This window comes from Marmota flaviventris, chromosome 9 (genome assembly GCF_047511675.1).
Source record: "Marmota flaviventris isolate mMarFla1 chromosome 9, mMarFla1.hap1, whole genome shotgun sequence".
NCBI classification, from domain to species: domain Eukaryota; kingdom Metazoa; phylum Chordata; class Mammalia; order Rodentia; family Sciuridae; genus Marmota; species Marmota flaviventris.
The window spans coordinates 18,692,479-18,706,687 of record NC_092506.1 but is presented as its reverse complement, the minus strand read 5'-3'; the positions used below and the strand labels follow the sequence as shown (position 1 = coordinate 18,706,687).

The 14,209-nt window shown below is 34.0% G+C and overlaps 1 protein-coding gene across 1 annotated transcript; it reads left to right on the top strand.

Annotated features, from left to right (window-relative positions):
* The first annotated feature begins 10,250 nt into the window (after positions 1-10,250).
* LOC114093539 (olfactory receptor 4C46-like) lies at positions 10,251-12,167 on the top strand. The gene is made up of 2 exons (XM_027936333.2): positions 10,251-11,148; positions 12,142-12,167. The coding sequence occupies exons 1-2, from the start codon at positions 10,251-10,253 to the stop codon at positions 12,165-12,167; spliced, it is 924 nt and encodes a 307-aa protein (XP_027792134.2).
* The last annotated feature ends 2,042 nt before the right edge of the window (positions 12,168-14,209 follow it).

The following is a 14,209-nucleotide window of genomic DNA, read 5'->3' as shown; positions in this document are numbered from 1 at the left end:
TGCTCTAACAAACACGTAACAAGAACTAAAACCAATCCTTCTTAAATTCTTCAAATAAACAAGAACATTTCCAAATTCATTCTCTAAGTCCAACATCACCTGATACCCAAACCAGATAATAACACCACAAGAAAATAAAACTACAGGCCAATATTCCTGATGAACACAAATGTGAAATCCTCAAGAAATAATAACAAATGAAATTAAACGGTGCATTAGAAGAACTGTGCACCTTGATCAAGTAGGATTTATCCCTGAGATGCAGGATAGTTCAACATACAAATATCAATCAATGTGATACACCACATTAACAACAACAATATCATCTCAATTGACACAGGAAAAGCATCTGATGAAATGCCAATCATGAGGGGAAAGTTCTCTCAACAATATATATAGGAAGGAATCTACCTCAAACAATAAAAGTCATATATGAAAAGCCTAGATCTAACATTAAGATCAACAAGGTCAAATTAACAATTTTCCCTCTAGATCTCCTATAATTCAAAGATGCCCATTCTTGCTGATTCTATTCAACACAGCACAGGGCTTCTTAGTAAAAAAAAAAGAAGTAAAAGACACCTAAACATGAAAGAAAGAACTAAAATTATCTCAGTTTGCAAAGGATATGACCACATACATTGAAATACCTATGGATTCACCACTGCCACCAACCATATCCACACACACACACACACACACACACACACACAAAAGCTGTGAGAACTAAAACATCAATTCAGTGGAGTTTGCAGGGTAAAAAGTAAAGGGAAAAAGTCACATTTTTATACACAAACAAGTAGTTTTTAAAAAGGAAATGAAGAAAGTTTAATTCTCTATGCTACAAAGCCTACTTAATAATAATGTTAAAATATAAAATATTTATACACTAAAATTATAAAATATTGATGAAAAAAATTAAAAAAGACAAGGACAAACAAAAATGTTACAAGTTTATAGATTGCAAGAATTATACTGTTAAAATGTTCATAATATCCAAGTCAATGAAATCCCACTAGAAATGCCAATGACATTCTGTATATTAATTTTTTTTAAAAAAATCACACTGAACCACAGAAAATATTGACTATCCAAGTAAATCTTTAGTAAGAAGAAATAACCATCAGATATTGTACATTTATATTTCAGGATATATTACAAGGTTACAGTATTCTAAACAGTATAGTACTGGCACATAAAGAGATATATAGATAACCCCTATATACAAAAGTCAACTCAATGTGAGAGTAACTATCCCTGCTTGTTTACAAGTGCAATATGTATGGTATGTCTTTTCCCATCATTTCACCTTCCATCTGTGTATGCCTTTGCCTGTGACATGACTGTCTTGCAGATAGCATATTGTTTTGTAGTCTTCTTTAATCCATTTTTCCAACCTTTGTCTTTTGATTGAAGAGTTTAGACTGTTTATCTTCTATATTAGTATATACAGGAAGTGGATTTCAAGCCAAAATAAATCAAGACAAAGAATTTCACTTCATACTACTTAAGAGAATCATACAATAAGATATAAGGATTATAAATATTTACTCCCCAAATAATGTTGTATTTACATATATAAAACAAACTCTTCTAAATATTAAGAATCAAATACACCAAAATACTATAATAATGGGTGATGTTAATACATCTCTGTCAACACTATATAAATCATCCAGAAATGAGTAAATATTCCACACAACTAGAAAATACAATTACACTGGGGAAAAGACAAACTCTTCACAAGTGGTTCTAGGAAAACTGAAAATCCATATGTAATAGAATGAAAGTTATCACTCACCTTGCACAAAAATCAACTCTAAGTGGATCAAATAACTAGGAATTAGACCAGAAAAGCTGCACATACTAGAAGAAAATTTAGGTCCAACACTTCGTCATATTGGCTCAGGAACTGATTTTTTTTAAATAAGACTCCACTTTTAAACACAAAAATTAATAAATGGAATGGCATCAAACTAAAAAGCTTCTTCATAGCAAAGGAAACAATCAAGGCCATGAAGAGAGAACCTACAGAATGGGGAAAATTCTTTGCCAACTGCACCTCAGATAGAGCATGAATCTCCAGAATGTATAAAGAACTAAAAAAAAAAAAGAACAAAACAAACAAACAAACAAACAAAACTTAACACCAAAGCAATGACTCAATCAGTAAAGGGGCAAAGGAACAGAACAGACCATTTTCAAATGAAGAAATATGAATGGTCAACAAATATATAAAAATGTTAAACATTAATAGCAATTAGAGAAATGCAAATTAAAACTACACTGAGATTTCATCTCACTCCTATCAGAATGGCAACTATCAGGAATACAAGTAATAATAACAAATGTTGGTGAAACTGTGGGGGAAAGGAGATTCTCATACATTGTTGGTGGGACAACAGATTGGTGCAACCCCTCTGGAAAGCAGTATGGAGAACCCTCAAAAAACTAGGGATGGAACAACTATTCAACTTATATATCCCACTCCTTGGAACCTGCCCAAAGGATTTAAAATCAATATACTACAGTGACACAGGCACATCAATATTTTTAGCAGCTTAATTCATGATAGCTAAACTATGGAGCCAACATAGCTGCCCATCAATAGATAAATGGATAAAGAAATTGTGGTATGTAAAACAGTGGAATACTCAGCCATAAAGAAAAATGACCTTATGACATTTGCCATAAATGGATGGATCTGGAGATTATCATGCTAAGTAAAATAAACCAACCCCCCCAAACCAAAGGTCAAATGTTTTCTCTGATATGTGGAAGCTAAACTACAATCAAGGAGGGGAGGGTAACAAGAAAAGTTCAGTAGATTAGACAAAGAGGAATGAAGGGAAGGGAGCGAGATAGGAATGGGAAAGACATTATAATAAATCTAACAATTTTTCTATAAAACATGAAAATACCTAAGTGAATCCCACCATTGTGTCCACCTAAAAGAATGAGGTCCTAATTAGAATAAGATATATTCCAAGTTGGTATAATTCTATCAAAATGGATTATACTATCATGTATAACCAAGGAGGACCAATAAAAATAAACAAATAAGCAATAAAATTAATAGTTTAGACTAAAAACACATACAGAATATTTCATCCATCAAGGACTGAATTCACTTTCTCCTCAGAAGCACATGGAACATTTTCTAAAATAGACCATATTTTAGGTCACAAAGAAAATTTTAGCAAATACAAAATAATCAAGATAATATATTCATTCTATCATATCATGATGAAATAAAATTAGAAATCAATGATAAAATAAAAATAGAAACCACTCTAACACCTGGAGATTAAATAGTACACTTTTGAATGATGAATGGATAGCATAAGAAATAAGGGGTGGAATAAAAGAATCTTAAAAGTAAATTAGTATAGTAATACAACATCAAAATTTTGGGGATTGTGTGAAGACATTTCTCAGAGGAAAGTTTATAGAATTCAGTTTATGAAGAAAAAGAATAGATACCAAATAAATAATCTAACTTTACATCCCAAGACCCTAGAAAATGAAGAAAAAAACAAAACCAGTATCAGTAGAATACAGGAAATAGTTAAAATTAGAGCCAAAATAAATGAAATTGAGATAAAACAATACAAAAGATCAACAAAACAAAGAGTTGGTTTTCTGAAAAGATAAGCAAGATTGATAAACCCTTAGCCAAACTAACCAAATGAAAAAGAGAGAACACTCAAATGAACTAAATTAGAGATGAAAAGGAAATATCACCACAGACACTATTGAAATTCATAGGATAATCAGAAAGAATTTTGAAAATTTATACTCCAAGAAGCTAGAAAATCTTAAAATATATGGAAAAATTCCTAGAGACATATAACCTACCCAAATTGAACCATGAGGGTATAGAAAATTTAAACGGATAAATTTCAAGTAATGAAACTGAAGCAGTTCTCCAAAGTCTTCCAAGAAAGAAAAGCCTAGGATCAGGAAGATTCTTAGTCAAGTTCCACAAGACCTTTAAATAAGAACTAATGCCAATACTCCTCAAATTATTCCTTGAAATAGAATAAACTTATTCGATGAAGCCAGTATCACCCTAGTACCAAAACTAGGCAAAGACAACGAAAACTTCAGACCAATATAATTGATAAAGGGAGATGCAAAAATTCTTAATGAAATATAGGCAAACTGAATACAAAACCACATTAAAAAGATATTGCACCATGACCCCTGGGTTTCATTCCAGGGAGGCTACTTTGGTTCAACATACAGAAATCAATACATGTAATTCATTACATAAATAAAATTAAGGTCCAGAATCGCATAATTGTCTCAATAGATGCAGAAAAAAGCATTTGAAAAAGTACCACACCCATTCATGTTTAAAACACTAGAAAAACTAGAGCTAAACTTACCTTAACATTATGAAGCCTATCTATGACAAACAAAAGGCCAACAACATACTATATGGATAAAAACTGAAAGCATTTCCTCTAAAAACAGGAATAAGACAGGGATGCCCATTTTCACCACTCCTATTCAACATAGTCCTCGAGATTCTAGACAGAACAATTAGACAAGATAAGTAAATTCAAGGGATTTAAATTAGAAAGAAAGAGCTCAAAATTTCTGTTTGCTGATGACATGATTCTATATTTAGAACACTCACAAATCTCCACCAGAAAACTCCTAGAGCTCGTAAGTGAATTTAGCCAAGTAGCAATATACAAGATCAACACTCATAAATCAATCATATTCCTATATTCTAACAATTATTCTGCTGAACAAGAGATTAGGGAAACTATCCCACTCACAGTAACCACAAAAACTTGAGAGAGTTAGGAATCAATCTAACAAAAACAAGTGAAGGACCTCTACAATAAAAACTATAGAATACTACAGGAAGAAATTGAAGAAGACTTTAGAAAATGGAAAGTTCTCCCATGTTCTTGGATTGGCAGAATGAATATTGTCAAAATGGCTATACTACCAAAAGTGCTATAAGATTCAATGGATTGCCCATCAAAATGCCAATGCCATCCTTCAAAGAAGTATAAAAAGCAATTCTGAAAATCATTTGGAAATATAAGAGACCCAGAATAGCCAAATCAATCCTCAGCAAGAAGAGTAAAGCAGGAAGATCACATTACTGAACCTTAATCTGTCCTACGGAGCTATAGTAACAAAAACAGCGTAGTATTAGCACCAAAAGAGACCAGACGACCAATGGAATAGAAGTCACAGAGACAAACCCACATAAATACAATTATCTGATATTAGACAAAAGTGCTAAAAACATATGTTGGAGAAACCAGTCCTTTTAACAAATGGTGCTGGGAATTCATGTGCAGAAGAATGAAAGTTGACCCCTATTTCTCACACTGCACAAAGTTTAACTCAAAGTGGATCAAAGACCTAGAAACTCTGTAACTGCTAGAAGCAAAAGTAGGTCCCAACACTCTAGTGTGTTGGCAAAGGAACCAATTTCCTTAACAAAGGTCCTGAAGTACAAGAAATAAAACAAAAAAATCAATGTGGTAACATTCGATGAAAATGCTTCTTCCAAGCAAAATAAACAAGAACGAGAAGAGAGAGCAGAATGGAAAATCTTTGCCACCTGTGGCTGAGATAGGGCATTAATATCCAGAATATACAAAGAACTCAAAAACATAACAACAAAAAATAATAACCCAGTTAACATGGGCAAAATAACAGACACATCTCAAAAGAAAAAAAATGATCAATAAAATATGTAAGAATGTTCAATATTTCTAGCAATCAGGGAAATGCAAATCAAAATTATATTGAAATTTTATCTCACTCCATTCAGATGGCAATTATCAAGAATGCAAATAATAAATGATGAGGATATGAGGAAAAGGTACACTCATACATTTATGTAAATTAGTGTAACCACTTTTGCAAATAGTATGGAGATTCCTTTAAAATCTAGGAATGGAACCACCATTTGACTCAGCTATCCAACTATTTGGCATATATCCAACAGATTTAAAGGCAGCATACTATAGTGATACAGTCACATCAATGTTTTTTAGCAGCATAGTTCACATTAGCTAAGCTATGGACCTAACTTAGGTGCCCTTCAACAGATGAATGAATAAAGAAATTGTATATATAAACAATGAAGTATTACTCAACCATGAAGAATGACTTTATGGGCTGGGGATGTGACTCAAGTGGTAGTGCGCTCACCTGGCATGCGTGTGGCCCGGGTTCGATCCTCAGCACCACATACAAACAAAGATGTTGTGTCCGCTGAAAACTAAAAAAATAAATAAATAAATATTAAAAATTCTCTCTCTCTCTAAAAAAAAAAAAAGAATTACTTTATGACATTTGCCAGTAAATGTATGGATTTGGAGACTATCATGCTCAGTGAAATAAAGTAGTCCCCCAAAGTCAAAGGTCAAATGTTTTCTCTGATTGGGAGACTGCCTCTCTTTTAATGTCTGTGGTGTCTTCTTATCATTCAACAGCAGTTTCTTAAAGAAATGCTTCCTGGCCCATTATCCATTCCACACATTATTCATGCTAGACACAAAATCAACCTAATAGTCCATCAGTGGATGAATGAATAAAGAACAGGTGGGGTGTGTGTGTGTGTGTGTGTGTGTGTGTGTGTATGAGGGAGAGATAAGGGGGGAGAAGAGATCATATATATAATCTTTCCATTTTATAAAGAAGGAAATCTTGCCAGTTGACACGTGTATGGACCTAAAGGACGTGCCAAGTGAAAGCCAGCCAGAAAGATAAATGGCTGTAAATTCTCACCAATATGTGCAATCTAAAAATGTCAAATGCATAGAGGTAAAGTAGAATGCTGTTGCCAAGGGCTAGTGGGTGAAGGAAATGTGGAGATGTTGGCCGCAAAATATGCAGTTTCACTCATGTAAGATGGAGAAGTTCAAGATATCTAATGTACAGTGAAGCTATGAGGGTAAATCTAAAGTCTCACTAACAAAAAATAAAATAATAACAGTGTTAACTATGTAAATTGATAGTGAATTTGCTTGTGGTTATTATTTTGCAGTGCATATGTACCTAAAAACTTCAAGTCATACAATTTAAATATTCACAGGTTTTATTGGTTAAATCTAACTCAACAGTCAGGGATGGTGGGGAAGAAAAAGAGATTTTGGAATAAAATACTTTAAAATAACTGCCATTAATTTTCTGACTTCACTATTCTGACTTCCAAACAATCAATGGCAAATTTCCAGAAAAAACGTTTGATATTGATAAGAAAACAGAAGTTCCTTCTGTGACACAAGTCAACAGGGAGATCAGAACCAAGGTTCTCATGCTGGAATCATGCCACCTTTGTATCCACGTGGCATTCAGGCATCTTAACAACCCACCTTCACACAGAGAAAAGAACTGACCTGCTTGCATTCCAAGGGCAGGGAATACAATTCCCCATTCAAACACCCCTGCCCCCACAACATGCCCATGTCTCTTCAGAATATATACTTCTAAGACAAAGCTTTTCCATCTAGACCTAATTAATTCCTGGGAGATAAAGTCACAGATATAAGACAAAGTCCTTGAATCTTTGTGGAAACCTTTATAAATGGCTATGCAGTGCAAGGTAAAAAAATACATTTTTGTTGTTAAAATCCCCAGGTCAAGATTCACCATGAGTGGAGTGACTGATCTAAGTGTATTTCCTCTACTCTTTATGCCTTTTGCCCTGTGAGACAGTTTTTCTCAGAATATCAATTTTCCATAATATTTCAAATAAATACATTAAAATTCAAATGCCAGGTTTTCCATGAAAATGTTTTGAGGCTTTAGTCTAGAAGAAAAGACTTAGATGTATAGTGATACTCTGTTAATAGCTGTTGAGTTCATATCAATTTACATGAACAGTTTCTAAGTGTGATTTATTTTCCAGTTGAAATTTATTCCAAGAGGAAATCAGATTGTACCTGATCACTCCCAAACACCATTAGAATCATTCAGATGGAGTAAGGTAAGTTTTTCAGTGGTACTGATGTTGATATAAAATTCTTACTTTTCACACATATTTCTGCAATAATTTTCAAACATGGTAATAGAGTCTTTTCTCCTCACCCTAATTCTTTTTTATTTGTTTTAATTAGATATACATGATAGCAGAATGCATTTATGCACTTCGATGTATCATACATAGATGGGATATAATTTCTCATTTTTCTGAGTATACATGTTGTAGAATCATATTGGTCATGCAGTCACATATACATAAAGTAATAATGTCTTTCCTATGCCAAATTGGTAAAATCACTTACATCATTTAGCAGCTAAAAAAATTTGAACCCTTTGTAATTAAGCAATTTGTAGGGTCCAGTTCTCTGAAATCAGGTATCATGCATTTGCCTTGAGACATCTCCTTAATAAATCAAGATGAATTATGAAAACAAAACAAAATTCAATACATTTTATATATGTAAAACACTTAAATATGAATACTATATAGCCTAAATCATCAGATGTTTAGTCCAATCATGAAAATAAAAGAGTTCTTCCTGGGATCAACTGCTGTAAATAGTATCAGTCTCTGTGGCTTAGAGAGTAATATTGGAGATGATTCCTCCTGAGTGTACTAAGTGTTTAAATATTCCTCTGTATTATTGTTTTACTGTCAATTCTGCCTGTACCTTAGGTATATGCATGATTATAACAGTAAATTCAAGTTCTGTATATGGCCACAGCACTGTGGTGGATATTTGCCTATGTTCCTTCTATTGATTCTCATGACAACCTGTAAGGTATATATCATTATCCTCAGTTTACAGGCAAGAAAATATAAATGTAAGGTGCCAAGAAATGCACCTGGATAAAATAAATTGCATGTAGCAGATCTAGGATTCTAATCTAGACTGTAAGTTCTAAAACCAATATACTTACATTAATTGTGCAGTCTTTTTAATATTTTCAATAAACATTTGGAGACCTGAATTTGGGAATGATATTAGAGAAGGAATGAATAGAGCCAGGAGAGAGGACAAAAGGCTCTTCACTGAATGCAGCACTCAGTGAATGCGTTTAGATGTTATTGTGTATATGAACATGTGTGTGTCTGCTAATAAAATTGTCCCATACAAATTTGCCTGTGAAGGCAAAATAAAATAGTCATAATTACATTGATTACATCAAAAGGAGATGACTACCTCAATGTTATTAATTCTAACATTATAGGAGACAAATTAAGAATTTGAAGTAAAAAAAAAAATAAATACATAAGAATAACCTCAGATCTAACCTTGACTTTGCCCTTTATAAGCTGCTGGACCTTGGGCAGAATCTTTAACTTGTGTGCTTCTATTTTCTAATGCGGGAAATAAGTATAAAAGTGATTGGAGAGAGGATGGAACCAGCAAATGACTACAAAAGCAGAACACACACAGTGTTCACCACGTTTACATAATAATATCCTTGTTATTATGTCCAATACCATTTAATCTGCTAGACTGTTGCCTCATTTGCAAAATGAGTAGAACAATACCAACCACAGGGGTTGTCACAGTTTTTAAGTGGAATAATGTGTGAAGAAAACTCAATGCCATACCATGCACAATCAATTTAAATGGGTATATTATCAGCTCTAATAAAGTTAGATTTAAAAACAAACATAATGAATGTGTCCACTGTAGCCTTTACATTGTTTATATCTCCATCAATTCTGTCCTCCTCTTATGTCACCTACTCTAAATAATCTGCTAATGAGCTCGTGTCTCTGGCATCTTCTCCCTTCCTGAACCTCAGACCATCTCACCCAAGGCACACGAACATCTTTACTAGAGTAATATCCAGGATTTTCTTTTCTTCAGATTCTTCTTTCCATTTATGACATGGGCTACTTCCAAGGTCCCCAATTTCATAAAGATACAGAGAAAATTCTTGAGGTTGCATTCATGAAGATCATCATCTACTTCCCTTTTAAGATTTAACTGCCACTAGTATATGATCTAATAATACAAGCTGGATTCTAAGTCATCTCAAATGATTAACTGTACACAGATGTCTCTTACCCTGGTGTTCACAAAAGTTCCTCAAACCTATGCTCTTAACAGAGTCTTCATCCAGGAGACAATTTAGGTAATCCTCAAGAATTCAGAATATATTTTTCTGTATCAAATAAAAACTTCACAAGAGTTCACAGCTCAACATAATTCAGACATTTATTATTTATTACAATGGAGAAATTTAATAAATGCATGATTACATTAATAAATTTTTCAGGTAATATAATTAGTCATCATATGAAATAAATGGAGAAAAGGAATAATGTGACAGAATTTGTTCTACTGGGACTTACAGAGAACCCAAAGATGCAGAAAATCGTATTTGCTGTGTTTTTGCTCATCTACATCATCTCTGTGGTAGGAAATGTGCTCATTGTGGTCACCATTACTACCAGTCCATTGTTGGGGTCCCCTATGTACTTTTTTTTGGCCTATCTCTCCTTTATTGATGCCTGCTACGCCTCTGTTAGTACCCCTAAATTGATAGTGGATGTACTCCATGAAAAGAAGATCATCCTGTTCAATGGATGCATGACTCAAATCTTTGGGGAACATTTCTTTGGAGGCTCTGAGATAATTCTGCTTACAGTGATGGCTTATGACCGTTATGTGGCCATCTGCAAGCCCTTGCACTACACAACCATCATGAACCGACGTGCATGTAGCCGTCTAATGGGAGTAGCGTGGACAGGAGGCTTTCTCCATGCAACCATCCAGATCCTCTTCATCTTCCGACTACCCTTCTGTGGCCCTAATGTCATCGATCACTTTATGTGTGACCTGAACCCTTTGCTCAATCTTGTCTGCACTGACACCCACACTCTGGGGCTCTTTGTTGCTGCCAACAGTGGGTTCATCTGCCTGTTAAACTTCCTCCTCCTGCTGGTCTCCTACGTGGCTATCCTGCGCTCCCTGAGGACCCACAGCCTGGAGAGTAGGCGCAAAGCCCTGTCCACCTGTGTCTCCCACATCACGGTGGTTGTCCTGTTCTTTGTTCCCTGCATATTTGTGTACATGAGACCTGCAGCCACATTACCCATTGATAAAGCAGTTGCTGTATTCTACACCATGATAACTCCCATGTTAAATCCCTTAATCTATACCTTGAGAAACTCCCAGATGAAAAGTGCCATTAGAAAACTGTGTAGTAGGAGAGTTTTTTCAAGTGACAAATTAAATGTGTCTGGAACCCAACAATGATTCAACTGAGTAAAATACCAAAAGGGATTTTTTTTTTTATAATTTCAGATAAGCATACTTATTGGATAAAGAAAAAAATATCCATGCAGTTGATTTACAGATTCTTAACTGAAGGGAGTAGAAATGGATACAAGAAAAAATGGGAAAACCTAACCCATTGCCATTCTTTTCATATTGGGGAAATTCTACAGTAGTGGTCCTTAGTATTATCAGCTTCATCCTTATATATGGGTTTATAAGCAATCACTCAATAAAAAGTATAAATGAAATAATATATATTAGTGCTGAGCTGTAATATCTGCAATGATCTGAAGCAATTGGTACTGCTATTATTCCTATGTTACTGGTAAGAAAACCAGCAGAAAGGGTGAGATACCAAAACTTCCAATATTGATATTGATATTGTTGAGCCAGGAGTCAAAACATCACTGATTTCTTGGACCTTTCTTTTTCCTATATTCCCCACCAGGTAATGAAGATAAAAAGATCAGAAAATTATTACAGCTGTAATATTTTTTTAAAAATTATTCAGATGCACTTTTATTCTTAGCCCCAATTCAAGCATGAGCAATAACGTGAGAACATTTTTTTTTTTTTAAAAAGCAGATCATCAGTCACTTAGATAAGAACTTCCCAAGTTTCATTGCAAGGGTGTTTAAAAATAGAAAGCATTTCAGGACTGCCTGCCCTATGAATAAAAGCAAAAGGTTTATTTTCACTTTTTTGCAAGGGTGAGAAAATTATTGTCTTCTGTGTTAGGATTTACCTAGAAATCTTTATTGACTTTACTATTTAAATAAACTCTAAAAAGAAACCACTGTTTCCAACAGTTGGAATTTATTAAAGGATAAACTGTATTGGAAATATAAAGTATAAACCACACACATTAGGCAAGAAAAATATAATTTTTTATTAGTAACTCCTTGTATTTGTGTAGTCAAATTAATGGTCATTGTTTTCTGAAACTGTGGTATTTAACTGTGTCAGGGATATAAAAGCAATGGGCCCTTTCACCTTTGATGGGTAGTGATGAAGACTATACCATGATCCTTGTTGGCTTCAGATCTATTTTGCATTGCAGCTGTAATCTGAAGTTTGCGGCTGACGCATCATAAAAGATGATGACGACTCAAAGAGCATCTGAGTGTCAGATTGGAGTTTCTACTTATGAACTACACAATCATATTCCATAAACTCCTACAACAGATTCCATGAGATAGAACAAGGCTTGGTGAACAATACATGTTTTAAAAATGGACCAAAATATAAAGGATAAAAAATAAATTAACATGTGGAGAACAGGAAAAAATAATGAAGAAAATGAAGGAATTCCTTCCAACATAGATTGGATTTAGATTCTAATGAGAATTCTAATAGTCTATGCAGGGAAACCACATTTGTTTTTACTCTTGCTTAAACTGGAGGAGTGAGTAAGTTATTGAAGCAAATTTTCAGCATGAGAGCAAAGATTTTACCTTGATATTTCTCTGCTCTCAACAAGATATCATTTTTCTTACAAATATGAGCTATCTATATTTTGTTGGCTAACCAGTTTATTTGGAGGCAACATTTCATCACTAAACACCATTAAAAAAATATGGTTTTACCAGGGAAGGATACAGTGGAGGAAGGGATGGAAGGAGGATGGCTAATGAGTACCAGTGTGGAGTGGGAGAGGAGGAATAACTACTACTGTTCTACAGCACAGTAGGATAACTACAGCTTACAACAATTAGTAAAATATTTCAGAATAGGGAGTAGAGATGATTTTGGATGTTTCCAACACAAAGAACTGATATAGGTCTGAGGTGATAGATATGTCAATTACCCTGTTCTGATGTATATACTGGAATGTCTCATTACACCCCAGACATGTGTGTAATTACTATGTGTCAATTAAAAATAAAAATATTTTTTTTCAGTTTTTAAATGTTTTTGTTAGTGCATTATAATTAGGCATAATATTTGGGTTTATTTGATATAATCATTCAAGCATGGAGTAGAATTTTCTCCATTTTAGTTCTCAGTACTTTCTCTTTCCCTTTCTTCATTTTCTCCTTCTTATGCTCTTCTGGTCTTCCTTATTATTAATGATTTATTAATGATTTTTATTAATGATTTTTCTGATGCTTTATAGACATAGAAAAATGTGAAATCCACTGTGGTATAGGCCTATCAACACACAAAGCAATTTCAGATTAAATACATTCTATTCATTCCTCTGTCTGTCATTTATTAATCAACAAATATTGTGAGTGCCAAGTTTGTATCAGGCACCCAGAGTTTTGGTGATGAATAAAAAGAAACCCAGATCCTGCCTTCACAGAGCGTCTTTGCTACAACATTTCCAGAATAGGACAGAAATCATAACCCAGTGATATAAATGGGAGGATCGTGGGAGCATATAGTGCTGGGAAAGCATGTTGAAGGGCACACAAAAAGATTTCTTTTGGGAATCAGGAAGGTATTTCTAAATAAAAAACAGACAAACAAACAAATAAACAAACAAAAACACCAACCATGGGACCCAAAGGATCAGAGTCAGAAGAGTGCACAAGCACGGGACTGAGCTGAGGGTATTCCTAGCAGAATACATATGACAAAGGCCAGGCAGTGCAGGATGTGCAGGAAGCTCATCAGTTCAATATGACTGTGATATGAATGTAGATATTCACTCAACAATTTATTTATGTTATGTTATTCATTTATGTTATTTATGAACACCTATTATGTAGCAGGCACTTTGATTCATGCATAGTTTGTCAAAGGTAAACAGCGAGACAAGAAGCTGGAGAGAGGAAAGGGAAAGATCTAGATTAAGGTTCTCTTGAGTGAGTTAAAGCTTAATGCTAATACCAGGACACATTGAAAGTAGTTTCAAGCTGGATACTTATACAATTCCATTTTACTTTCAGAATGATAACTCTAGCTGCAGTACTGGAAATGGATTGAAGGGGACGAGACTAGAGGCAACAGAATGGTTTGAAATTATTATAAAGATTTGG